At 42.2% G+C, this 27,144-nt stretch overlaps 1 protein-coding gene across 3 annotated transcripts; it reads left to right on the forward strand.

The window, feature by feature from the left end:
• The first annotated feature begins 6,403 nt into the window (after positions 1 to 6,403).
• BAG3 (BAG cochaperone 3) lies at positions 6,404 to 27,112 on the forward strand. Of its 3 annotated transcripts, none has more exons than XM_081192344.1 (4): positions 6,404 to 6,936; positions 21,575 to 21,922; positions 23,572 to 23,937; positions 25,866 to 27,112. In XM_081192344.1, exons 1-4 carry the CDS (start codon positions 6,751 to 6,753, stop codon positions 26,640 to 26,642), a joined length of 1,677 nt encoding a protein of 558 aa, XP_081048470.1. In that variant the 5' UTR covers positions 6,404 to 6,750; the 3' UTR covers positions 26,643 to 27,112. The 3 variants fall into 3 exon arrangements, with proteins under 3 accessions (XP_081048470.1, XP_081048469.1, XP_081048471.1); XM_081192343.1 differs by having other exon boundaries at positions 6,406 to 6,936; positions 23,569 to 23,937; XM_081192345.1 differs by having other exon boundaries at positions 6,407 to 6,936; positions 23,569 to 23,941; positions 25,882 to 27,112.
• Positions 27,113 to 27,144: the final 32 nt, after the last annotated feature.

Raw genomic sequence — 27,144 nt, forward strand, 5'->3', positions numbered from 1 at the left:
CCTGCACTCCCTCCCTGAGTACTTTTGCATGGCTTAAATGTGTCCCTAAACTGTGATAACACATATTTCTTGCCTGGAGAGAGAATTATCTGTGTGGAAACCTCTGCATTTTGAATGGTTTGAATGTAGTCTACTGTACAAAGGCAAGAGTCACATCTGTTACGCTTCCGACTTTTGCCTTTGGTCACGGTCACCATGGTATGAAGCCCCTGGAAAGTTGCCCACGAGGGATGTGGCCCTCAGGCTGAAAAGGTTCCTCACCTCAACAGAGCATGTTGCCTAGCCTTTGTTAACATCTTTGCCCAGTCCACCACTGCAGGAAGAACCTCATGAGTAGACTGAGCGGACGCCCAGCCATATGGTAGAACTATCATGCCCTACTTTACCTTATCCATAATGGGTTGCTCATCTTCAGATGCTCAACCATGGTATCAGTGGAGCAGACAGTGGTATTATTCCCCAGACAGTGGTACTGGCAGCAAATGTGTATTTTGCCATGGAGATTGACTCTCACACCAATGGTCCAACTCCAAAATAAAAGGATTGGCACTTGAATATTTTACATGTGTGGAGTGCATGCATACAAGCATTGCATAACCTGCAAATATGTACGTTGACATGTGACAAATGTGGAATGTTTACTTTTCTGGCAACTTAAAAACAATTTTTTATTCCTTGCTGATGAAAATCTCAGGCAAACTCTTTGCCATCATTTGGTTTCTTTTAATCCATTAGGTCATAACAAAGGAATTATGAACATTCAAAGATAAAATGATGGATGTTTTCTTATTTAATCTCTTCATCCTCCCCACTCCCAAAAAGTATTAGAAGCGTCTGTTATTTCAGCACCTTTCCCTCCCTACCCCCATCATTAAACTAGCTCTTTGATTCGCAGTACAACTTAATCAGGAACTATCTAGGACCTTTGCACGAAGATAGTTACTGGAACATAAATAAACACAGTGTTCTTGCCAGCTTAAAGAAATGTCATCCTGACAATACTTCAGTTCCAAACCACCTAAAATGCAAACATAAACCTTGGATCTATGCTGGTGTTCCTACTTAATCACAGTATAAATCAAGACACTCTTTGGACACAGTCCCACGGAGTTAACCAACATGTGATCTGCCAAAAAACAGTCAGTAAAGTTTATTAATAGACAAGAAAAGTTGCTGCCTTCATGCTAACAAAGAAGGGGGGGGGAGGAAACTCCTGGATCTTGCAAACACTTGTTTTGTTTGATAAAAGAGACTCAGGTTTCTCTACAAACAGTTAAACATGATAACAGAAGAATTATAATCCTCTGTCTTGTTTAGTTAAACTAGTGGAACATGATTCCCCTGCAGAATGACCTAAGCAGACACCTGTCCAGTTTTTAGCACCACTGCTGAAATTCTATGACTTTTTTTTAGCAAACTGAGTTTGGGCCAAATTCAAAATTGGATAGTGGTTAGGATTCTAAGGACCTTTACCATAACAATTTTTGCCAAAACAAATGTGCATTTCTTGTGCAGCTTTACTGAAAATTAACACGCTTCTCCTGTTGCTTGTAGGCGTGTTCTGCTTTCCCACTTCTCAAACCGTATTTTGTTCCTATAAAAAATAATCATCCTTCACGAGGTCAGCTAATAGGCACAGCACTTGAAGGAAACACAGACACAAAAACATGCACTCACACACAGCATAGACAGCCAGGTCACATTCCTCAGATAAGGAAACAGTAGGGAATGCCCCCCCTTTTATAACCCACAACTTTAATTACAAATTTATGTATATATTTAATAAAGGTTTGTGACAATATTTAATCAAATAACCTCATTGCCTCTGCCTCTTCATTGTGTTTGAATTGTTACTAGCCAGCCTCTCCATACATACCCGTACCTACATCAGTAATGTGTAGCTAAAATGAGCCAGCTTTTTTAAGGTTCTGCTGCCTGACCTCACAAAGGTAATTTTTACTCATGGCAAGTGACCAAGTAACTGGCTAATGTAAACCTGCTCTACTTGCTGTGCAAAGTGACTATACCAGATGTATTTTTGCATTTTCTTGTTCCCTCTCTTCCTTTTCCTTGTCTGTACACCTTGCATCTAAAAAGAAAAAAAAAGCTGGAAATATAGTCAGTTCTTTTGATGATTAAGGTTGAGAGAGAGAGAAACAAGCACTGACAGTATGATGGAGGGGAGAGAGAGAGAGAGAGAGAGACTGCCACACTATATTGCCTTGTTTACATCAAAAGACAGCTGTAGTAACAGCACATTAAGCACTAAAAAAATCAATGGAGATGGAATTCACAGCCGAATGCTCAATTTTCTCTGGTCCATTATGTGCTTAATAACACCACTTCCATGGCTGAGTTCATACATGCATTTTTAAAATTAAAATTCTCAGTAGAACTGCAAAGGAGGGAGAGCCCTTAGAATTTCACCAAATGCTGCAGAGATTTTTTTTTAAAAAATACACATAGTATCTCTGTTATTTACAAATTGCCCAATACAAACACAGACACAATTTACATACAATGCAGCACATATGATGACCATGGAGTTATTTATTATACTGTAGTCTCCAGTTTAGCTCAAGTTTGGATATAGCACATGTAGTGAATAATGCTTTGTTACAGTAGTATATCTTGCACCCCACTGGCATAGCAAAACTGCCAAATCCTAAAGCATCTCAGCTGGAGGAACTCGGGTAAAGGATTGCATCCCTCTCTGTAAAACAAAACTTGTAGAGGAATGACTTGTAGGCTTCTAAATAAAAGACTGGCATGTGGCTGCACGCTTCAATAATTTAAAAAGATGGACTGTAACAAAAACATTTCATGAAAAGACTACAAATATTTTTTGTTTCAGCCACAAGGTCTCCTACATAACACCAAATTACTCTTATTCTTTTTGAAAGGTTCAGTAGGAGTCTGGCTCAAGTTCCACCAATTCTTAAGACCAGGATTATCCCTGACAACATCATTATACCATAAGAAATAAACTAAAAATCCCATACAACCATTAGGAGACTTTCAAACCTGCCAGCAGAAGAATGTATAAACCAGAGCTTTCCAAACTGTGTCGCGACACGTTAGTATGTCGGCTGGAGTGTGTAGGTGTGTCATGCGAACGCTCCCCATGCTCCTTTTTTTGGTTGGAAAGGGGTTAAGTTTAACCCAGGCATAGGCAAACTCCGGCCCTCCAGATGTTTGGGACTACAATTCCAATCATCCCTAGCTAACAGGACCAGTGGTCAGGGATGATGGGAATTGTAGTCCCAAACATCTGGAGGGCTGGAGTTTGCCTATGCCTGGTTTAACCTCTGGTTTGCTAGTAAAACTGAATTGTTGTTGTTTAGTTGTTTAGTCGTGTCCGACTCTTTGTGACCCCATGGACCAGAGCATGCCAGGCACTCCTGTCTTCCACTGCCTCCCGCAGTTTGGTCAAACTCATGCTGGTAGCTTCGAGAACACTATCCAACCATCTTGTCCTCTCTCGTCCCCTTCTCCTTGTGCCCTCCATCTTTCCCAACATCAGGGTCTTTTCCAGGGAGTCTTCTCTTCTCATGAGGTGGCCAAAGTATTGGAGCCCCTTCATGGATCACTGCCTTGCCGTGACAAAGGGGCTTGAATAACTGAGAGAAGCTATGAGCTATGCTGTGCAGGGCCACCCAAAACGAACAGGTCATAGTGGAGAGTTTTGACCAAACGTGATCCCACCTGCAGGAGGAACCGGCAAGCCACTCCAGTATCCCTGCCAAGAAAACTCCATGGACAAAGACAACAGGCATATAAAACTGAATTACCATGTCTCAAAATGATGCATGTCTAAAAGTGTGTCACCAACATGAAAAGTTTGGAAAGCTCTGGTAGAAACAATACAATTTTGATTAGTGATAGCCACATAACCTCTTGTGAGGAGTTATCTACTTAGGAATGTGTATCAGCCACTAAATTTTCAATACTATCATGTATAACTATGGCAATAGTGCAGCAAGCTGAGGTGCAAGAAATCCATTGCATAAACTTCTGCCTCCTTTCACTGTATATCTTTGCCATCCTCTCATTTGCAAATATAAATGTAAACAAAACCACATAAAACTCATTCTGGAGGTGTTAAGCCAGGGTATGATCACCTAAAATGTCACTCCTTCACTTCCCCATTTCCCTACAATACCTAATCAAGAGGTTTCAGTGCCCCGAGGCACCTGCCAGAAAAAGCAACTAATACTGGTAAATAAAAACCTCCCACTACCCAAACAAACAAACCCTGACTGGCAGAATGAAGATACATTTTGAAAAGCCTTTTATCAGACATTCAGGAAAAAATCCTCCTGGCCAACAGTACAGTACTGGAACACTTATAATCAGTGACGCTGCTTCTTTTTAAGAAAAAGTGTGTCAGTACAGTACTCACCATGAAGTTGTTACAGTGCCACACTTTTAGCACTGGGCGGGGGGGAAGCTGCTGGTACTGCGTACACGAGTACCCCCAGAAAAAAGCACTGCTTATAACACCCCAATCAGACTGGAGTAGTAGTCTTTGTATTTAATTTTTAAGCCCAATTTCTCATTCCCAGCATCACATGATAAGGACAGGTAGGTATTAAGCCCTCCTCAATTAGCAGAAGCCTTACTTTCTCTTCTTTTCTCTTCACCTTTCTTCTGGTTTCAAGCCTGTCCAGGTCCCTTTTTTCTCTTCTTTTTTTCTTGGCTGTGACATCTCAAAATCTTAGATTCCCCCTTCCTTGCGACCCAGTGCCACCAACTGCTGCTCCTTTGCAGAAAAAGTACTCTCGGGTCATTCTCTGGCCACGCCTAAGCCTTCCAATTGTTAATTCTTGCCCTAAACAGTTTCCGAAGCTCTACAAAATCACTACCTCAGCCTTCTTCCTCTGACAACCTCCACTTTACTTTCTAAAGCAAGTGGCCCTATTTTCCTCCTTTCCTTACAGACCAACAATCCCTTTTTCTCCTAGCTTTGGCCAGCATCTTGCCCAGCTCCCTGCTTCATTTTCCCTAACCCATTTTTCAACTACTTGGCTTCACTATGTATTAAAACGTTATGCTTGTTTTAGAAAAAGTACCGTTAGCTTGAATGATTAGTGATCATGCCTTAATTGCACCCATATTAGATTACTGTAGCATGTTTCTCATGGGGTTGCTGTAAAGCACTGTAAAGTATGCCAAACATATAACCTCTATTCCTCCAGCTGCACTGCTTGCCAGTTTGTTTCTGAGTCCAATGCTAGTCTTAACTAGGCTGAATGAGGCTCTCGAGTTCTTGGGCTGAAAAACATTCCCCACCTCTGCTATACAGCTAGTCAACATTTATTTGTTCTCTTGAGTTTGCAGCTGACCATGCCAAGTTGTGAAGCTCATCATTATTTTTCACTTTCAGATGTGATCTTTCTCCACATCCCAAATTCCTTTGTTGTACAGCCAGACTGCAGGGTTTTTACATCTCTTCAATGTATTTGGCCAGGTAAACAATCTGAGGTATTTATTGTACTTTCTGAAGTTCATTGTCACTATGTGTGATTATGTAAAATGTTATGGAAACTAATTGTTCTATTTATCCCTGGTCTAGAATGTAGGGCCAAGGTTGCCTGGAAACCAACATCCTGTGGTTCTAATGGGAAACCACTACCATTAGTTAATTGGATTTATGATGTCAGCATTCTCATATTGCTAGCTAGTCTTGGGGTGTGGGAGGGAAAGTAGCTTGTTTGTTCTAGAGATGGAATCAAGCGTGCTTTCTCACTAAAGCAGACAGGAAAGGCATGGTCTTCACTAAAGAGCTGCAGCTGTTTTCCTGAGTCAGAGCCATCATGGCTCCTTGCCCAAAATCTGGGCCAGGCAGTATGGAGTGTGCTGCGTGACATGGATTTATGAACTTTTCGCAATGCAGGAACATAAACATTGCCTTGCTGGGTAAGACCCGTGCTCAGCGACCTACCTCCCAGGCTGCCCCAAGGATGATCGAGAGACAACGGCTGTAAATAAATGTGCGCCTTGAAAGCGCCACAGAGTAAGAACTGAAAGGTCTGGCGCTTGAAGCGGACACCTTTGTGTTTGGCATTGCAGCATAAAATTGGGAACGCACTTGTTGCGCGTTAGGATCTTTTGGCCACCCTGCCATACCTTTCAGGATGTGTTCATAAAGCACAGCAAGGGGGCAGCCTTTCCGTGCCTGTTCAGGAACAAACGCGTGGTTAGTTACTCCGGATCACTGAAGCAACTGGGGAGTTCAACCCTACGAGGGGCGCGCGCGCAATGCGTTGGACGACCTGCTTCCAACCTCGGAAGGAGCCCAATTAAATGAATCAGCATGCTCAAGCGAGCGTCGCCCGAAACCGCCGCCCAGCAGGCGGAGCGAAGCCGGCCGCTCGCCTTGGCGAGGAATAGCGCAATGACAGCAGCAGCAGCAGCAGCGAGGGAGAGCGACTCCAGGAGGAGCTCTTGGCCCGGCTACCCGAAGGCGCGAGAGGCGCCCAGAAGTTTCCAGCGGGGCAGCTGCCCTGCGTCTCTCCTCCTCCTCCTCCTCCTGTTTGGCTCGGAGCGGCTATTTCCAGACACTTCCACCCCCTTCGGTGTCCCCTCCCTCCTCGCCATCGAGCGATAAAGGTGCCCAGCCGGCCGGGGCCGCCTCGCTTGACTCTCCAGCGCGTGGCCCAGCGGGCGCCTGCGCTGCTCCTCGCTCGCTCTCCGGCGCTTCCCGTCTCTTTCGCGCTCGCTCTCCGTCCGGCGCGCAGCAGCAGCAGCATGAGCGCGGCCGCTCAGCCCCCCGCCATGGTCCACCTGGAGGCCGGCGCGGGCGAGCGGGAGCCCCTGCCTCCGGGCTGGGAGGTGAAGGTGGACCCGCAGACCGGCTGGCCTTTCTTCGTGGATCACAACAGCCGCACCACCACTTGGAACGACCCGAGACTCAGAGGGGACCCGCTGCCCAAGGTGCCGCCCGGTTCTCTTTCTCTTCTTTTTGCGCACGGGAACTTGGGAAGAGTTTGGCGGGGGGGGGGACGGGGGAGAGGCGCACCTCCTCCATTCAGGGCAGGGGGCTCCCTCTGGACTTTATCGGAGTTAAACCTGAGGGGCGAAGGGCGCACGCGTGGAGAAGGGGGTTGCGCGCGAGACCTTTGGCGCCTCGAGTTTTTTTCTTGGAGAGGGTGGGGGACACTCCTTGGGACTTGGCAGAAGCGTCCTGGTTGGCGTATAGGTGGCTTCTGTGTAGTGGGGGTGGGAGTGGGACGCCTCTCTCAGGCACCGGGAGAGGGGGCGCTTCTTGTTCTCAGACTGGGGCGTTTATTGCGGGGGGGAGTCCTTCCTCTCCACGGAACGTGGCGCAGGGCGGCCTGCGTTGTGTGCGTGACTGTGTGTCTCGTTCTGCTGTGGTGACTCAGGAAGAATGTTGTTCGGGGCCCTCGGCTCTTTCTTGGCGGTGGAATTGGGAGTTGGTGGGGCGGGAGGGGGGTGAGACCGGCCGGGGAGCCGCAGGCAAGTGAAGGGCGCCGGGGAGCCTTGCTCAGCTGCAACTCCGGATGGTACCGCTTGAAGGACAGCGGCGGCGCGCTTCCCCGAGGCTCCGTGAGCAATGCAATGCGGGTGGGGGCAGTGCCAGGAAAAGCCTGTCCTCTCTCTCCCCCCCCCCCAGTAGATGGCAATGCAGTGAGGCCAGGAGTTGGCTTTTGTCTCTGACGCACTGCAGTCCTTTTTTTGTGCGTTAAATCATTTGATACCTCGCTCCTCGCAGTGTTTATTTAAAGTTGGCTAACTCGGCCTGTTAAAACTTTTGATATTCTTCGCCGGGGTGTGCGCCTCAATTACTGAATAGCAGTTCTTTTAAAATCCCTTGTATAGGGGATTTCCATTTTTCTCTCTCTCCCCCTTTTCTTTTCCTTTATTTTTATTATTTATTTTAAAAAGGCTTGATCATGGAAAGATTCCCAAATCTGGCAGTATCGATAGACAGAGACATGTCCTGACACCCGCAGAAGGATGCACTTTAGAAAAACCAAAACTTTCCCCTCTGAGGTTCTGTCGTATTCATCCTGAGATGTGTAAGATTATGTAAAAAACCAATGTTTTTGTTCCATTGGTTATGCAATGACCAAATGACTTGTCTGAACTAGAAAGTTAATACCATAGTGGAAACAATTGCTGGGTTTTCCTCCTATTCACTTGCAGGGGTTTTTTTCCATATGCTTGTTTTAGAGAGTAAAGCAGTGATTGGCATACATTGGAATGTGTCATATCTCTTGGAGAAGTCATATTCACAATAGTCAGAAGTACAACTTGCTTAGTTTTGGGGATCTTGTTGTGCATGGCAGAGCAAAGCTCCAAAGTGCCAGTCAAATAGATTTGAGTGATCTCTACTGAACAATGTACTTGGCTTTTGTCCTGAAAACTTCATTGCTTCAGCTGTCAGAGAGAGTTCTTGATGTTCTGGAAGCAGCTTCCAGCTTTACTATTAAAAAGTTGTGCAGTGCCAGTGATGTGAGGGCTTAAAACTAACAGCCACACTAAAGTGAAAACTAACACTCAAACCATTTTACAATTACTGTAGTTTCTTTTAAATTAATTGGGATTTTTTAAGCAAACATTTATAACAGCCTTTTTGATTAAAAATATTATATCCTTGAAGGCTAAACCAGAGTAAAATAGCTCTCTTTGAAGAACAATTCAAATAACAATTATATAATTAGTTCATTAAAAAATTTGAAAAAGGTGCCCATAGCTGAATAACGTTGCCTAACTAAAAGTCACAAGAAACAGAGGTCTTCACAGCTTTTCAAAAAGAGTGGAGTGTGCTGGACTTCCAAATGTCAACATGTATGAAGTTCCAGAGACATGGAACCAGGCGCATGTGAGGAGGGGGCAACTGCCCTGGGCCTTGGAGGGCTAAGCCAGCGCAGGGCTCCTGCTAGGAACCTGCCAGACTTATGCTGTTGTGTTAGAAATGCCCTGGGCCTCCTAGCCAACTGAGGACTCCTGCCCCGGGCCTCAGATGAGCTCTGCACATGGGACCACCACAAAAAGTCCTATTGTACATGACAACCTCACCAATTTAGGTGGCAGGCAAGGAAGGAAGGACAATATGTGTGCATCTCATCCCTCAAATAGCTTGGACCCAAACTGTCTAGGATATTAATGATTAAAACCAGCACCTTAAATTGGGCCCGAAAGCTCACTGTCAAGCACCCGTCAGGATTTTAGCAGCAGCAATCTTTAAAAGCAGCTCCATATAGAGCGAGTTAAAAGTACTCAATCGTGGACCAGGGCATGGATTCTTGTGGTCAGGTCGAACCTCTCCAGATAGGGCTACAGCTGATAACTCCACTTTGTAAATGCCCCGGGTGAGGGGAGGTCTATATACATAACCAAATGACACTAGAGTGAAGAAAACCTTCCTTAGTTAACTTATATTCAGCTTCAGGTAAGTTTTCAATGTATTCATTTATTACATTTGTATACCATCCATATAACTAATTTCTTTGCGTGGTTTACAAATATGTTTAAATATACAAGTTAGGGAGGAGAGTTAGAATTCCTCATGGCACAGAGGAATGGTTTTAGTAGACACACTCCTTATAAATGAATACTGAATATATATGTGGTACAATTTCCTTAACCCTACATGGTTATTTTTTTTAAAGGAAACTAGTCCTAACTCCAAAAATCTGCCTTGTCACTTTTTAAGATGATCTCGTACTAGTATTTGAAGTTTATATTTTGCATTCATAGATGCACAATTCCAGTTCTTGTTGAAAGGACCTCCTCTCCCAAATCATAGGCCAGCAGCTTGCTCTGTGCTTGTATCCTGGCCTAATTGTTGATTATATCCTGTTTTGATGGAAAGATATAAAAATTTTGCCTATATAATTTTTCCTAGTAATTGGCTATATCGTACACACCAAATTCCAGCTTTCTAAATGGCCTGAAATGATCTTGATTATGCTAGGGTACAGTTTTCCTTTCTTCTAGGAAGAGACGAGTACTATGTATGCGTCAAATTTCAGCCTTCTAGTGGTCTGAAAGCAGTGATGAGCAGCAGATATATTTCCACTACTGTATTTTTCTTCAAAAATTTCTCCATTTCTACAAATGCATTGTAAATAGAAGGGTAAATAAAAATGAGAAGTACACATAATCTGTACAAGCTAAATCAATCCTGATTTATTATGGACATAAAAAATTATATTCTTCATTCCCCCCCCCAAAAAAAAATCTTATAATTGACTGGAAGTATCTTATACATAAGGGCATACAAGTTGAGAAGAGTGATGTACAACTGTTCTCTCCCCCCACCCCCAGCCAAGGCAGCAGAATGTCTTGGACTACATTTGGATCCAATTTCAGGGCACTGCTTCATTAGAAAATACCCTACAATTTTGATTCACCGTGCATGAATCAGTCGGTGAGGCACAGCCTGTTGAAACAAACTATTTAACATGGAGACAGACTGCATATGTTTGAACTAAATACAGTATACGTAATGATGGAATTTGAAGTTCCTCAATACAAGCCAATATTTTAGCACGTAGAAGAAAAGTAATCTATGGATTTTCTCATTCAGACATATCGCATGACGCTAAATACAGGTTAGTTTGAAGCTGGAAACAAAAAAAAGCCATGTCCACCTAGGAATTTTGTACCCAAAAGATTTGGTACTTTGCACCTTTTGGGTAATTGGTACCTTCCAAAAGAAAGTGGTTTAGGTCTTTGTGCAGCCAATAAGATTTCTCTCATCCTGCAGTATGTCATGCAGGAATTGGGTACACTGATTCAGAATAGTCAGGTTCCACCCCAAAACTGTAAAACCCTGGATGGCCATGCCCTAGGCGCAATTTTGGTGAATGTCTAATGCCTCTTTTTTATTTTGTGAATTTCAGATTGATTACTATCGTAATCATTCACTGTTAATGGGTTGCAGCTGAGAACTCAAAATACATTGCTTGAAAAGGAAACAAAATATTCCTCTTTCCATGATGGGGATTAAACATACTTATGTCAAATTAAACTGTGTAACAAGTGGAGACATGGTGTACAGCATTTCTCGCCTACTGAAGTATCATTCACTGGGGGCCAATGAACTGCTGCTATGTAAAAGCTGAAAATGTTGCTGCACAGCCGCCGCCCCAGGTGGCGTCTGTAATGTGTAGGAACAGCTAACCACCTGGGTTGACCCTAGCATGTGAAGAATCTCCATGGCAGCACGGCACATTCCTGTCAGCAGTTAGTGCTGGCATGGAGACTCTTCATAATAATGGGGTGATCCACCTCATAAACTCATAGACCACAGGTTCCAAAAGCTTCGTGCAGCCATGCACTGCCGTAGTAGGATGGCCATTTGAGCAGCCTTTCCATAGCTTTATGAAATGTGTGAATAAATCTTTCGTGTGTTGAGATTCTCAGCCCTCTTTGAGTGTGCTATATGCATTTAATACTACAAATGGAAAGGTCCCCTTGCTTTTGCAGGGGTACACAATTGGAAAACAGGAAGGAGAAACTTAATTCCCATAGTATGATTTAAGAAGCCAAGATGCTAGATCGTGGATGATATTCAAAGTGCATAGCCATATCAGTTTAATTAGACTAGCACTTTAATTAGACTGGCAGTGTACTAGGCCAACTTGGATATTTTCGCACTGAAAAAATAAAGGCTTGTGAACAGAAATAGTTGGTGGTTTTTAAAGTGGTTTTGCTATTTCTCTAAAAACAGTGTTTCAGTTACCGGTATAGACCAAAATGTTAGGAAACGTCGAGTGAAATTTTTATTTTAAAAATGCTTCAGTAGTTATAAGATGCTTTTTACTCTCTTGCAATAATGGGAAATGTTGCTGTACGTGAGCTATAAATAAAAGTAGCATTTGCAGTGTTAGGAATACTACTACTGTACTAATGCAGTAGTAGTATGAAATCTTATTATATCCCACTGATTTTAATGGAATTTGCTTATATAGCATATGATTGGTTTCATGTTAGATAAACAGGTTGTAGTTAAAAGTATTTTTCTTCTTGCCAGGTTAGAATAAATATTTATACATTTTTTTATAAGTAGCAAAAATGATTGCATCATTTGAAGCACTGACTGGGAAATAATGTTTCATAGGAGAGGAAAGTTGGTAAATATGCCAGCTAAAGTAAAAATAAGGGTTTTCTCCCTAAGCTTGATTATTATTATTTAAATGTGTTGATTTAAAGGTGTGCTGTTAATTTGTCAACAGAGTAGGCATTACTATAAGCCATAGATATGACTATGGCCTAATATAGTTTTTGGAATTTGCCAGTATGTTGCACACATTCAAATTATGTTGTTTGCAACTGGTAACCTTGATTGGCATTGTGATTTCATGCTTTAAAATAGCAGAGCTAGGAGTAATTTCACATGCCAGTAAAGTGGCCTCAGATCTTCCAAACATGGCTGCTGTTAGGGCCAAAGTTAGACAGACAAACTGTATGTACATAATAAGATGGGCAGATGGATGCTACTTCATTCTAGATTGCTTCATGACTAATTTTGAAATATATAACCTCCTCACTTGCCATCTTGAGTGTTTAAGTCTGAAACAAGATAGGAAGGAGATTTTGTTGAGCCATTTTTCTTTTGGGTCAAAATTACTGACCCAGTAGAGCCGACCAAGTAAAATAAAAATTTTTTACTGAGGGATCTGACCAAAGGCCATCTCGTCCAGCTTCCAGTTCACATAGTGGCCAACCAGATGCCTATGGGAAGCATTTTAAAATTTTATTTCTAAGCCACAAACATGGTCTTCTTAAACTGACAGGTGTGTGTGTTTGCGTGTATGCACGCACATACACATGTATGCATATTTGAATGAGCAAGGAAGTGGCTCCCAGCTTGTCTTGGTGAACATTCCTAGGAAACAAATGGCACATCTTCCAAATCATTATTTGACTGTTTGCTCCCTTGAGGCTGTGCCTTTTGAGCCTTAAAGCATGCCACACTTGTCCCCATTTCTGTTTATATACCAGCTTCATGCTTGGGACAAATATGGGTGTTACCTATACTGTACCTGTCAATGTTACTTTTAGTCTGTCTGTCTAGGCTGAAGAGGGTTCTTCTTCCTTGTAAATTTCAAGATACAGCTAGATCATAGGAGCATTAGCCTACATAAGGAATGCATGAAAACTGAGCAAGATTTGTTTCACCAGTGGAACTAACTTCCACTCTGCTGTGGAGAAATGCTTGCCAAATCCTCTTAAGAAAATAAAGGCATTCTCTAACCTGAACAAACTGCAGGTGTGTAAAGATTGTTGTCTTTACCTATTTTGTTGTTGTTGTTGTTGAAGGGTCTGGCTTAGGTCACATCCACACTATGTTTTTAAAGCACACTGCTTCCTCTTAAGGATCTTGGGAACTGTAGTCCCAGCGACCTTAATGAACTATAGTTTCCCAATGTTCCATGTGCTTTCAGTGTATGGTGTGGAAGTGAGTATGGCTGAGATGCTTTCTGACTGTGCCTTCTTCCTGGGAAGTCGTATGAAGGATGTAGCAACAGAGCATTTTTCTTTCCCAGTTGCAAAATTTTGTGCTGACTGCTCCTCCTTCATTTATCCTTTTGGTAACCTCTCAGTAGTAGCCATATCCTTTAGACAAAACAGTTCTTGTAATTCCCCTCTAGTAAATCTTCTAGCACGATTTGGCTGTCTCTTCCCTGGTTTATAATTAATATTTCCAGCAGGCCTCTCTGCTGAGTGGGAGCAAGCTCCTTCCACAAGTGGCCTGCTGGTAACAATGACCTCTGACCCTTCCTTCTCCTTATGTGTAATAGCAAGGAAGGGCAGTGGGTAAGAGTCACACACACAAGAGAAGGTGGTGTAGAGACCTCCTTGAAATGCACTCTTCTGTCTCCTTCTTGCTTTTGTATACGGCCCCTCTCCCTGCCAGCTTGGAAAAGCAAAAGTGGTATGTGTGTGTTTGCGGGTAGCTATCAAAAGGGCCTGAGAGAAAGCGAGAGGTATATCTTCCATGTGTTCTGTTCTGTTTTTTTACCATTTTTCTTTTCCCACCTTCTTTCAGTTCAGGAAAAACAAATGGGAGACAGACAGAAGAGTGCAAGGCTAATAAAGCCCACAGTGGTTTTGAAAGTCAAGAGAGGAAGAAAAATATACAAGGAACATAATTATCTTCGCACACCCCTTCGCCTCTGTCCCGCACCTCCGAACAAGGAGGAGGGGCTCGGTTGAGCCTGCAGGCCTACCATTTCCCAAACCTTACTGTGTAGCCTATGCACACTTTTAAAACACTTATGGAGGGAGAAGCAGGCTGTACGCAGTGACCCCACCTTCAGTGTCCCTGACCTGTTGGCTCCATCCCTGGCCTTCATTCTTCTTCTTCATTCTTGAAGCAGGAAGGTTGGAAGGGGAAGTCTTCACTGGTTCAGCCAAACATGCTTAGAATTATGCATGGGAATGGAAACCTTATGTGGTCAAGGCTTCCATTCTCGTTGTGTATTCTAAGTGAATGAAACTGAGTTCTGCTCAAAAATGTGAAGGTTGGGGATGAAGCGGGCGGGTGCAATGGAGGCAGGGCACGCATGCACAGCCCTGTTCCTCCATGGGTTGGAGGCAAAGCCTTGAACTGGGTTTATATCTTCTTTTATGTTGCTGTAGCAGTTGTCTTTCTGGTCAAAGCATGCCCGGTCATGTAATGCCCTACAGAGTGATTTGTGTAAAGCCGTTGATTGGATATCATATAATGCTTCTTGATGTATTGTAAGTGTAGCTGGTACTTAACCTCAGTACTTAGGGAATTGTTTAAGGTGTGTCTGCATTCCTCACTCATGTGCCTAGTAATTTAAGAATCTTGCTCCTGTCACTGCACTGGTGAAGCAAAGCAGAGATAAGATGCTTGGGCCATTCGTATTCATTCTAGATCACTTGGTTTTAGCAGATCTAGTTTTAGACCCTTTTGATATTTTTGCATTTGATTTATTTAAGATAATTTTATCTTACTCTTAGGTAAAAAAATCCCAGGGAGATTTGCATAATAATTAGAATACAAGTAAAACAGATGCAGTAATTATAAATATACAGTACATAAATGGTATCAAGAACTGAAAACCCAGAAGAAAACAATCACTGGAGGCTACAGTTGTGCCTGAAAGTCCAGGGAAAATAAAAAGATCTTTGCCTGGCACTGAAAGAACAGAAAAATCCAGTTTTGTGATAAGCCCAAGGTAAAATATCCCTTCTTCCTTCTCTTCCCCACAAGAACGTTTCAGTAGACTGAGACTTGCACCAGAAAATCCCAAAATATATTTTAATTCCTCCTCCCTCAACATGGACAGCAGAATGAAGGTGCATTTTTAGAAATGATTAAAGATTTCAAACAAATCCTTTCTGGCTAGCACAATTTTAAAACTTTTTAACACTCAATCACTTGTATTTCTTTACTCTAATTGACTTTTAACACTCAATCACTTGTCTTTCTTTATTCTAATTGATTTCTAAGGCCAGATTTGGCCTAAAGGCTGCTACAAGCAGCTCAGAATTAGGAAGTTTCTCTCCAAGTGAAAGAACTCTTCTCTCTGAATTGCAGTGTGACTCTCAGACCCCTTCCACTTGCAAGGAACGAGGGTCTCTCCTTTGCAGAACAACTTGCATTCCCTCCACTTTACTAACTGTGCTTCTCTGGAACTAGGCATATTTCATGTTCATGTCAACTTTGTTGTAAATATTAAACTGCTTTGAGGGTTTTCTATAATCAAGCAGTATATAGATTTTATGAAATAAACATTAGTTTTCTGCTCTTTTGCTCACTTAGACTAGCAGCATCGGTAAGAAACAAAAACAAAATTCAATTCAATGTAGAAACAATATGTACTGAAGTTCTCACCCTGGGCCAGCAGGGAGATACTGTAGATAGTTATGCAAATAAGTGATCGAAAGTGACGTTCAATGATTGGATAGTTTTAGAAAGTTGTTACAGTAACGTTGTACCGGAGCTCTATATAAGCAGGCTGACTGAACCCTTCAGTTCAGTTCTGTTCTGGCCTGTGAATAAACAAGTGCTGTTTGAAGAATCGCTGTGTCGTCTGATATGTTCACCCACAACTTAACACAATAATAATAAAATACAAGACCAATAAGCAAATAAGAATATAGAACATTGTAATTTTCCTAGTTTGTACACCTCTCTGAGATCTTAAGAAAACTTTTCCAAGCCTATTAGACGATCATAGCAAAAGCTATGGAGAAATAACTGCATATTGCTTCTATTTCTCTGTACTACCTTTTGTTTCAGAAATGAACATGTGGACGGTATAGTAAATGCAAACCACAAAAAATGCAGTTATAATTAAATTATATAGTAAGAGTTAAAACAGCAAAGAAAATGAAATGACGGGTTCTAAAGAATATTGGATATTATACATGACAAAGCTTAACCTATTTGATTTCAGAAAGGGAAAGGGAACAGGATAAGGACCCAAATCAAAGCATTCCATCAAAATTACTGATATTTTGAGATATGTTGAGAAAGAAATGGTATATAAATAACTATTTTTGGTATTACATAATAAAAATACTTATATATTAATATAGTTGGTTTTTTTTTAGGAGTTGAGTGAAATACAGAAACATGGCACTAAGTTTGAATCTCAGATTCTCTATGCAGTGCTCCTGCGAGTCTGAGCAGCTGCAAGAATTAATATATTAACTAGTGTATAAGTTTATGCTGCTCCATATTTAATTGCACAATAAAACTGCAACTCCAGGCAGAAATGTAGTACAACCTTTAACTTCCGTCCTTCTTGCTTGTCAGTCCAGTTGTGTTACATATTCAGGTTTTTCTAAGATTGACAGTATACATATGTGGGTCTCCAAAAGCAGTTGGCATTGACTTGTTCCAGTGGTAACGCAGGAGAGAGAATTTTAAAGGATTCACTGGAACTAAAGAAGAACTACTTTGTTTCTGGATTTTTTAAAAAAAAGTTTGATGATTTAGACAATTTATGGTAGTCCCAAAGTAGTGAAAAGTGAGGATATTTTTAAATAAATAATTCATACTGGTTAAATTAACTAGTCTTAAAATTAAATCTATTGAGGACAATGATGAGTTTGAATCGGGGGCGGGGGATGAGGGCTAATAGTGCAATCCTACACATGTAAACTTAAAAACAAGTCCCATGGAGCTGACACCAAAAGGGGGCTGAAAAGGACCAGGGCCGAAAAAGGAAGTTCATGAGGTATAGTGCAAGAAGTTTCATTAGGAACTATGAGCTTCAGAAATAAAGGGCATGGGTATGTACAGAGTGCATTTCTCTTGGCACTGAGGAACCTCTGTATTTAATAACATGCTTATTTTTACATCTTATGATTCCTAGTAGTGGTGAATGACGGTTAATTAATGTGGATTATATATTGATATTTATTTACATTGTTTCAGATACATTCCTATGAATTCAGGTTGGGGTTGATGACAACTTTATAAACTCATCAAGGGATCATGGACCTCATAAGTTTGAGAAACCCTGCGATACAGGATTGCAACCTGAATTATTCAGGTTTGCTGAAGGAGATTGGGGAAAGTCATTGTTTCTCAACCTCATTCTCCGCATATATAGGGAAGAGTGTGGAACACCTACATTGTAAGATTAAATACAGTGGTACCTCGGGTTAAGAACTTAATTCCTTCTGGAAGTCCGTTATTAACCTGAAACTGTTCTTAACCTGAAGCACCACTTCAGCTAATGGGGCCTCCTGCTGCTGCTACTGCCGTGCCACTGGAGCACGATTTCTGTTCTCATCCTGAAGCAAAGTTCTTAACCCGAGGTACTGTTTCTGGGTTAGCGGAGTCTGTAACCTGAAGCATCTGTAACCCAAGGTACCACTGTATCGTAAAATATTTCAGTATTATAAATACTTTGGTAACACAATTTTTCTTTTTTTATTGCAAAACAATTAGCCCTTGAAGGTCAAATAGGTGAATAGCTCTTGCCTGATAACTGATGGCAAATAAGAATTGCTTCCAGATATGATAAACACAGAAAGTCTTATTGGCTGAAAGAGAGCTGACCCTTCCACTTGTCAAACTTTCAATGCACTGATATATAGGTCTGTGTGAGCAGGAAGAGGGATAATTTTTGTGAGTAGTAACTATCCACTCATATGTCTCTTTTCCTAATTTATTCTCATTTTCTGGAATTAATATCTGAAGTTTATCAATCTCGTTTTCTAAAAGCCTTCAGATAGGCTCAGACTCTGTGTGCTTGTGGTAGACTTCTCTCTATACATTCAGGCCTGCTCCAGTTATGCGTAAAATGAAGTAAAAATGCAATTTAAAGCACAAATATATAACTGAAGGGCTGTGAACCTTCCTCCATGTTATCTTCACAGCTACTTGCCATCTGGTTGCTTTCCTTCCAGTATATTTCTGGTATAAGAACCTGGAGTGGGTAGTGGGGAGACCCTGCGAGACACGTGTCGTTTGTCCCTTATTTAATGATATCTACCCTGTGAGCAACAGCAGTACTTGTTATCTGATCTCACACTTGGAGATTCATCTAGAATGTGAGCCCAAAATAGAAAGACCACTGCAGGAAGAGCTTCATTAGTGGTCCGGGGGGGATTTCTTGTACAAAGTTCCATTTCCATCCTGTGTAGTGTCTTAGTATCGCATTACAAGCATACTCCAAGCTTTTATCTTCCATTCTCTCTGAATGGTTTTTTGTTTGATCTTCCCACATGTACTTCCTTTCGCCTTTCCCCCACACTTTCACTCTCACATTATTGCGGCTGATAAACCCCTGCTTGATATTCAGTATATCCATCTGTATCCACCATCAATAACATTCTTTAAATAACAATGAAAAGAACAATACCGGCAACGTCTCTGCATTGTTCCCTGTTAATTTACGCATTTTGAATATTTCTGTGCTGCTACCAATTTTGTTGTGGAGAAGGAATGGTGTTGTCAGCTATTATTTGTAAATACACGATGAGGACACTTACCAGGGATGACACAGAAACCTTTACAGGGTTTAAATGAAACTGCGTTTTTCAGATGTCCAGAACATTAAGCATATGATGCAAGCTTGCCCCTCAGTTTACAAGAATTAAAAACTGACCCTTAAGTACAAATGATTGTTACAACTCTGGCTTCAATTTATTGAAACAAATATTTGCAAATTAATACCTACACATGTGTGTGCGCACACTCCAAGCATTTGCAAATCCTAAGCATTTTCACTTTAAGAAAACCTGGAAAGCAGCTGTAATAGCATCCACAGGGGTCATCTGATCAGGGCCTGCTTTCCAGCCTCCTTCTGACTTAGCTTCACGCTGTTTAGTATTTCTAGAACCCTTGTTTCTGGCTTCTATCTCAGCGCACAGTTCCTGGGAATCCTAGAAAGATGTTGGAAGTGACCCTGAGGGTTCTCTAGTCCAACCCCCTGCAATGCAAGAATCTCAACTAAAGTATCCTCACAAGGTTTGGTTTCCAGACCCTTTTATCATCTTGCACAGCTTGCCAGTATCCTCCTAAAATTGGGGTGCCCAGAACTGGACACAGTATGCCAGGTGTGGTCTGATTCACTCCTAAGCAGTAGTGGCTAGAGGGGTGGAATTGCTCACCTGGCTTCCCAGTGTGGAGGTCGCTGCCAATAACTGAGAGGTGGTGGGCAGGTTAGCATGGTGTGGGCACAGTTGCAGTAGCATCAGAATTGCTGCTGTGCCCACACTGCGCTGAAGTCCCTGACGCCTCCCCCTCCCCCTCAGTGACATGTGCATTAGGAAGCCACTGTGAATTATGCTGCCCTGCTCTGCTCCGCTGGCTGAGTTTTTGCCAACAGAACATTTGTGAACAGTCCATGAAATCACAGCACATCAGCCAATGTGGACAATTGCCTTCTTGTCTAGGGCCAATTGCTTTGAAACCAAAGCTTATGTTCCCTTCTACAAAACCCTTTGTGAAATGCCTGAAGAGTGTTTATGTAACTGAATCTTGCATTCATGAAAATCACTATAGAAGTTGGCCTAATAAATGGTAACCCAACCTCTTCTGTTCTGTACATGCTGCTACCCATGCTGTGTGGATCATGGGATTGGACTTAGAGACTCCAGCCCTGACAGAGCAGGAAACCTGTTCCAAGGGATCTACAGTTTTGGCTGGCCTTAGTTTCCAAGCCTAAAATGATGGTTGCCAAGACCTTGGCCCTCTCCTTATCCCTGACCTTGCATTGTGCCTCTGCATGAAATCTGGGGCAATCTCCTGCCCCCCTCTCTCCAAGTTCAGAGCTGGAAAAGAGGAGGCAGAGATTACCCCCTTCCAAAGCACAGAGTAAATGCAGAGATGATTCCTGTAGCCTTCATAAGCTCTGAACTTGGAGCTGAGTGGTGTACCATTTTGCTGCTGCAGCAGTCTCTAGGCTTCCTTTCCAGAGCCAGAGGGAAAGGCTGAGATGAGACATGTTTTGGTGCTGGGTGTGACAGGTCTTCCTAGTAGTTGCGCTGTGCTTCTGAGCCTCCCTAGCTTGAAACTGGAAAGGAATGTTTGGCTTTTCTTGTCTCACTTGCCCAAGAGAATCTGAACCCTCACCCTGCAGAGTGGCGTTGTTGACCCCTTCATATTATGCCAGCATGCTCTGGTCTCTTGTGTTTAATCAGGAGTAAGTGCAAGAACTGCTGTTTCAGAATAGGGAAGAGTTGCTAATGCTGTGCACATCCTGTGTTCAAAAGAGATGGTGGGAATATGGCAGAGAGATCAGGGAGAACCCTGGCATTTATTCCAGGAACGTTTATGCTAAATCAAATTATTGGTCCATCTAACTCAGTACTCTCTGTGACCTGACTGGTAGCAGCTTTCCCTTGTTTCTTGTAAGAGTATTTCCCAGCTCTTCCCAGAGATGCCAAGGATTGAATCTGGAACCTGTTGCATGCAAAGCACATGCCTTGTCACTGAACTGCAGCCTGTACTATGGACCCACAGGTTCTAATACTACTGCTGCCTTTCACCAGCTAGCAAAAAGGTACATGGGGTGAATCTGTCAAGGTCTCCACCGCATGTCTCATGCAGCATGTTGTGGTAGTTTCCCAGCACAACACTTTCCATGCTCTGTATCAGCCACTGGAAGGTACAGGATTAGGCTGTGAATCTGATTTCTTTTAAAATATCTCTCCCACCCTCCCCACCCCCAAAAAACCTGCATTAAGATATTTCAGTAGTTAATGTAATGTCTTAATAAACTAAAGGCAACTTAATAAACAAGGCAATAGAATAAAAACATAGTTAACAAACAAACAAAAAAACTTTACAACATGCTGTTGATAGTACCTGTATTAATTGCAATGCATGTTTGAAAATACCTACCCTGAACTATCAGGATAGCTTTTCGAGAGACTGAACTATATTTTGTCTTAGTACCAACTTGATTCCCTGGAGTTCTTATAATTGTATTAGCAGTTATAGATGCCTTTTCAAGTTAGAATGCAACTAAGCAAAGGAGTTCCCGTGGGCATACAAGAAACGTTCTGGTGTGTAGATCAACACTGCTTATTAACAGCTTGTTCTGAACTGTATAAATCCCAGCTCCTAAATCTGTACCGTGTGATCTGTTTGTTTGCCTAGGAAAACCAATCATCAGCAAATGGTCCATCTCAAAATAGTCCAAACCAGTCCCAAGTCAGAGACGGAAACATGGGATACCCAAAGCTTCGTGCTGGTTACATCCCCATTCCAGTCATACATGAAGGTGCAGAGAACAGACAGCAGCACTATCCTGGCTATCAGCCTAGCATGCGAGCCAAGGCAGAAACCATTCCTCCCACAGCGCGGGCCCCGTCACCTCTAAGAAGAAACTTCGTCCGTTCACAGTCCCCAGCCAGGGGATTTGCAGAAGCTGCCCAAACAGATAAACCTTGTGGACAGACAACAACAGCTGCACCAGTCCAAGTACCCCTCTCACATAGATCCGAGGTAAGTTGACAGAATTGCTGTGGTATGTTTTGCATTAGAATATTTGCACGGTTTAGGATTTCAATTATAGTGTGGAGTTGAGTTATAGCTGACACTTAATTGGCTTTTCTTCCTTTACTCCCAAATATTACTAATTTTGTATGTGTACTTCACATATATGCTGTGGTAGTCAACAGATCTTGTCCCCCCCCCCCCCGGCATCATGTATATAAAAGAAATTTCACACATATAAACATTCAAGGCATCATTATTTTCTTGCATACTGATCAGTTTAGAAGGAGATGCATTTCATTGCAATACCTATTCATTTGATTACTTGTTTCCAGAGAGAACTAGATACTATTGAAAAGGAAGATTATTTGCAAGCTGAATTTCACATATAATTAAATTGCTTGGTATGTAAACTCTGAACCACTTTGAGCTCCATAAAGTGAAGCTATAGGCAGGCTTGCATTCACTAAGTTGGACCAAGCAGTGCAAATCTGTGAGAGTAAAGGTGAGACTGTATCTGTTGCGTTAAGTTTAAAGCTTCTCCTGCAGGAAAGGAAAACATAAACCTGAAATAAGACTATAAGGGATTTTCAGTTGTGAATGTTTACACATGATTTCTATTTAAAACTATAAAGAAATAACAAATTGGGATTTGTCTGCACAGCCGCCCATCACTACAAAGCTTTAATCTCCTTTTCGTTACGTTTGACTAAATTTAAAGCCGAAAAGTGGTGTTTTGTTGTCGATATTCTACTGGTAAAATGCAGGAGGGAGTCATAATGCAACACACTGTTCGAAAGGTATAGACAATGCTATGCCAACACTGCATCTGACTCTGGCTGCAGCACAAGCCAGCGATACATTGAAGGCACCTTCACCCAGCCAGCAAAATACAGCACAGGCAAAGGACCCCTTTTTTAATTTTATGCTGCCCTCAGTTTTTTGCACAAGTAAGAGTGGACAAAGCCACTTGAAATACTTCAGGTTTAAATCCTTCTGATATTTTATTGTATCTAATATGATACGCATACATAATGTTTTGTTTTGTTTTGCGTTTAGTTGACCACAATAACATAACCATAAATTAGAGGTGCTGGTTTAGGCTTGTGCAGTATATCCAGAGCCGTGTAGCTTTGTATATGTGACCACTCTTGATAGGCCCCCTCAGCCACTCTGTTTGGCGCATGCTTCAAACCAACAGAATTTCACTCTTTTCCTTAAAGCAGTGGAGTCTGCTGAGTCGGATTGCTGCTTGTTAAATCAATCTCACATTTGTTTTGCTAACTGTGACTCATGAGTTTTACAGCTCCAAGATTTCAATTTTCTTAAATTAATTTCCATTTATAATTAACAGAACAATTTAAAGGAAGAAATTAATTTAGTTTTCACATTTCTCCAGCATCCAGACTGGGGCAAGGGAAAAAGTCCAGAGGGAGCTTTCTTCAGATTAAAATATGCTGCCAAGCACACTTCAACCTGTTGTTCCAGGCATTGTGGAGTGCCTAGTCTAATGTATAAAACTGCCTAGTCTCTATGCCATATAACTACTACCACTGCAATATCATAGATCCAGTAACCTCTTTTTTTGGAAAACAAACTTATGGCTAATATGGTAGTATAATATGAATAACAATTTTGGTTTGTTTTTTCTCCAGCAGTCACCATCACCTGCACCTTCTGAGTCACCAACCCTTTCCCCTCAGTCACCAGGCAGGCCCAGTTCAGGAAGCCACCAGCTCCCTCGTGGATATATTCCTATCCCTGTTATTCATGAGGGGAATTTTCCAAGGCAACCATTACAAGTCCACCATCAAACACAGAAGACACATTATCCAGCTCAGCAAAGTGATTACCAACCTCACCAACCGGTTTATGGCAAAATTCAGGTTGATGATCTGGATCAGAGGCCACAACGGGCTCAGTCACCAATCAGGGTGTCACAGAGAGGTTCAGCCAGTCGTGAAAGTTCACCAGGCAGAATCCAGTCTCCGACTTCCATAAGAATACAGTCAGTCAGACCTCAGGTAGGTGTGGTGAGCTTATACTCGTCCCTCTTTGATTTCCATTACTATTTATTCTGCTGATTATATTTGGATTGCATTACTCATGCTAGAAATTTGCAAGGTAATCTAAAAGCCAATATCCATTCATTGACACAACTAATCAGCTAATGTATTTGTAGCAGATGAAAAATTATAGCTCCCTTTTTTTAAAAAAATGAAACTATCTGGGCTCTGCTATAACCATAATCTTAACTTTTGTCTGTTTAACATAGTTTCCTTATCCAGATCCTGTTAGTTGTGAGAGAAGGGGTCCATAAATTATAGTATACACCGTATTGTGCAACCATTTCCCCTCAGTTGAAGGAAGCTCCTAGAGTCTTACTGTTAACGACATTTTACTGAGTGTTCATTGGTTTTATCTACAATTCAGTTAACTAGCCTTTGAACTTTTTACCCTGTAGGGCATGCATAGGCAAACTTGGCCCTCCAGATGTTTTGGGACTACAACTCCCATCATCCCTAGCTAACAGGACCAGTGGTCAGGGATGTTGGGAGTTGTAGTCCCAAAACATCTGGAGGGCCAAGTTTGGCTATGCCTGCTGTAGGGCAGTGCTGAGGAGCCTCCGGGTCATGGGCCTGTTTGGCGCAAACCATCCCCACCACCAGACACTATTTGACATCAGGCACTGGACAGGTTACGCTGTAGTTCCAAACCATTAAGCGTGCTCCTGATCCTTCTTTTTCCAACCATTGGTAGAACTTGGCACTTTTTGAATCTGATACCTTTTTGTGTCATTGTGTGGCAAAAGAAGCAGTCTCTAATTTCAAAAAGACCTAATTATAAAGTGAAGGGTTAGATTAAGGCTGGAAAGGAAGAACTGGGAGCACGTATAGAATGCACTGCCACTTCTTAATTTGTGGTTACAGCCACAGCTTGAATTCAAGTGGGGGGTTTCAAAATACTGCTTTGAATAATAATAATAATAATAATAATAATAATAATAATAATAATAATAATAATAATAATTTATTATTTATACCCCGCCCATCTGGCTGGGCCTCCCCAGCCACTCTGGGCGGCTTCCATAGAAAACAGAAATACAGTAAAATATCACACGTTAAAAACTTCCCTGAACAGGGCTGCCTTAAGATGTCTTCTGAATGTCAGGTAGTTGTTTATCGCTTTGACATCTGCTGGAAGGGCGTTCCACAGGGCGGGCGCCACTACCGAGAAGGCCCTCTGCCTGGTTCCCTGTAGCTTTGCTTCTCGCAATGAGGGAACCGCCAGAAGGCCCTCGGCGCTGGACCTCAGCGTCCGGGCAGAATGATGGGGGTGGAGACGCTCCTTCAGGTATACTGGACCGAGGCCGTTTAGGGCTTTAAAGGTCAGCACCAACACTTTGAATTGTGCTCGGAAACGTACTGGGAGCCAATGTAGGTCTTTCAAGACCAGTGTTATATGGTCTCGGCAGCCGCCCCCAGTCACCAGTCTAGCTGCCGCATTCTGGATTAGTTGTAGTTTCCGAGTCACCTTCATATTTTGTTCCTCACTATTAGATTCTCCCATACATACATACATACATACATACATACATACATTTGTCCATCACACCTTAAAAAACAAAACAAAAATCCACAATTTTCTCCCCTGTTCCTGTCTATTCATGTTCTGTTACTTTTTTTCATAACTTTTGTATCCATAGAAGTCTCTTCTCGGGCTCTGGTCTATTTTGGGGGGATTTGTTAGTATTTTAAAAACTGGTGCAGGTTGAGTGTAGACTCATATATATATATATAGAGAGAGAGAGACATACAACCTATGACTGAACATTTAAATGTCATACATCTGGAAATGCTGAACTCAGTGCTGTCATTGTATTTGAAGCTGAAATCCCATTACTTGTTTTCTTGATTCCCGTTTACCACCAAATGTTGTTCTCATTCTTCAGGCCTCGCAGCCCCAAGTGGCAACACAAGTGCCAACACAAGCATCGCCACCAACTCTACCACCTGATACCAAATTTGAAAAGAAGACTGGCTCCTCTGGAACGGAAATCCCTGCTGCATTCATCCCCATTCAAGTTAGTCATACAGATACAGATGCTAAGCCAACTTCACAAAAACCTGCTCCCGCAGCAGAAAATGTGGATAAAAAAGTTCCTTGCCCCCCTAAAGCTGCACCTGTCGAAGAAAAACCTATCCCACAAGAGCCTGAACCACAGAAGACTGCAGAAGAGCTTCAGAAGCATCCCGGAGTCTTGAAAGTTGAAGCCATTCTGCACAGAGTGCAGGCCCTGGAGCAGGCTGTCGATTCCTTTCAAGGCAAGCAGAATGACAAAAAATACCTAATTATAGAAGAAGATTTGACCAAATTGCTGCTAGCTTTGGACTCTGTGGACCCTGAAGGCCGTGCGGACGTCCGGCAGGTCAGGAGAGATGGTGTAAGAAAAGTTCAGAATATATTGGAAAGACTAGAACAGAAAGCAGATGATGTCCCAGAGCCCGTTGAAGGGGACGGGCATCAGCCACCTTTGCCTGAGAATAATCAACTGTCACAGGGGAAAATGGATGTTGATCCTACGATGGCAAACCTTCCCAAGGAGGCAAGTGATGAGAATGCCAAGGAGCAAATCAAAGTAGAAGTGAATCAACCTGGATCTAAGGAAGAAGTAGCCGCCAGTCTTGCCAAAGAAACAAATAGACCTGAAAACGTGACTGAACCATAGCCACAGGGAAAAAATTAAAGTCCTCGGACTGTTTAAGTTAAAGTGTGTGTTAAGTGAAATTTAACTTGCATGCATTTCAGGAGCTTTGCACCAATTGGTTTTTAATAAACATAGCAGCTTGGGACACTGTAAACACTCAGGTGGGGGCGATGTGGGGCATAAGGAAGAAGAAAAAACATTTAATCTATTTTCTGTATATTGCTCAGAGGATGCGTCTGAAAAATATCTTGTAAAAGAAATGTTTGCACACCACTCTGTGGTAGGGGAAGTAGGGTCAATATCAGCAAGTGAAACTTTTTTAAAGGCACTCGGCGGCGGTGGGAGGAGGAAATGTTTTCAATATTAGGCACTTTAAGTAATGATGCCTGGGTAGCATGGTAATAAATTGTAGGGATATTTATATGTGTTAAGAACTTCAGTGCTATATTTTAAATGGAAAAAAAGAAATAAATAATAACGTAGAAACTTGATGAACCTGTGTGCTTTATAAATGGGAAATGCT

The sequence above is a fragment of the Podarcis bocagei genome (assembly GCF_964188305.1).
Source record: "Podarcis bocagei genome assembly, chromosome: 4".
NCBI lineage: Eukaryota > Metazoa > Chordata > Lepidosauria > Squamata > Lacertidae > Podarcis > Podarcis bocagei.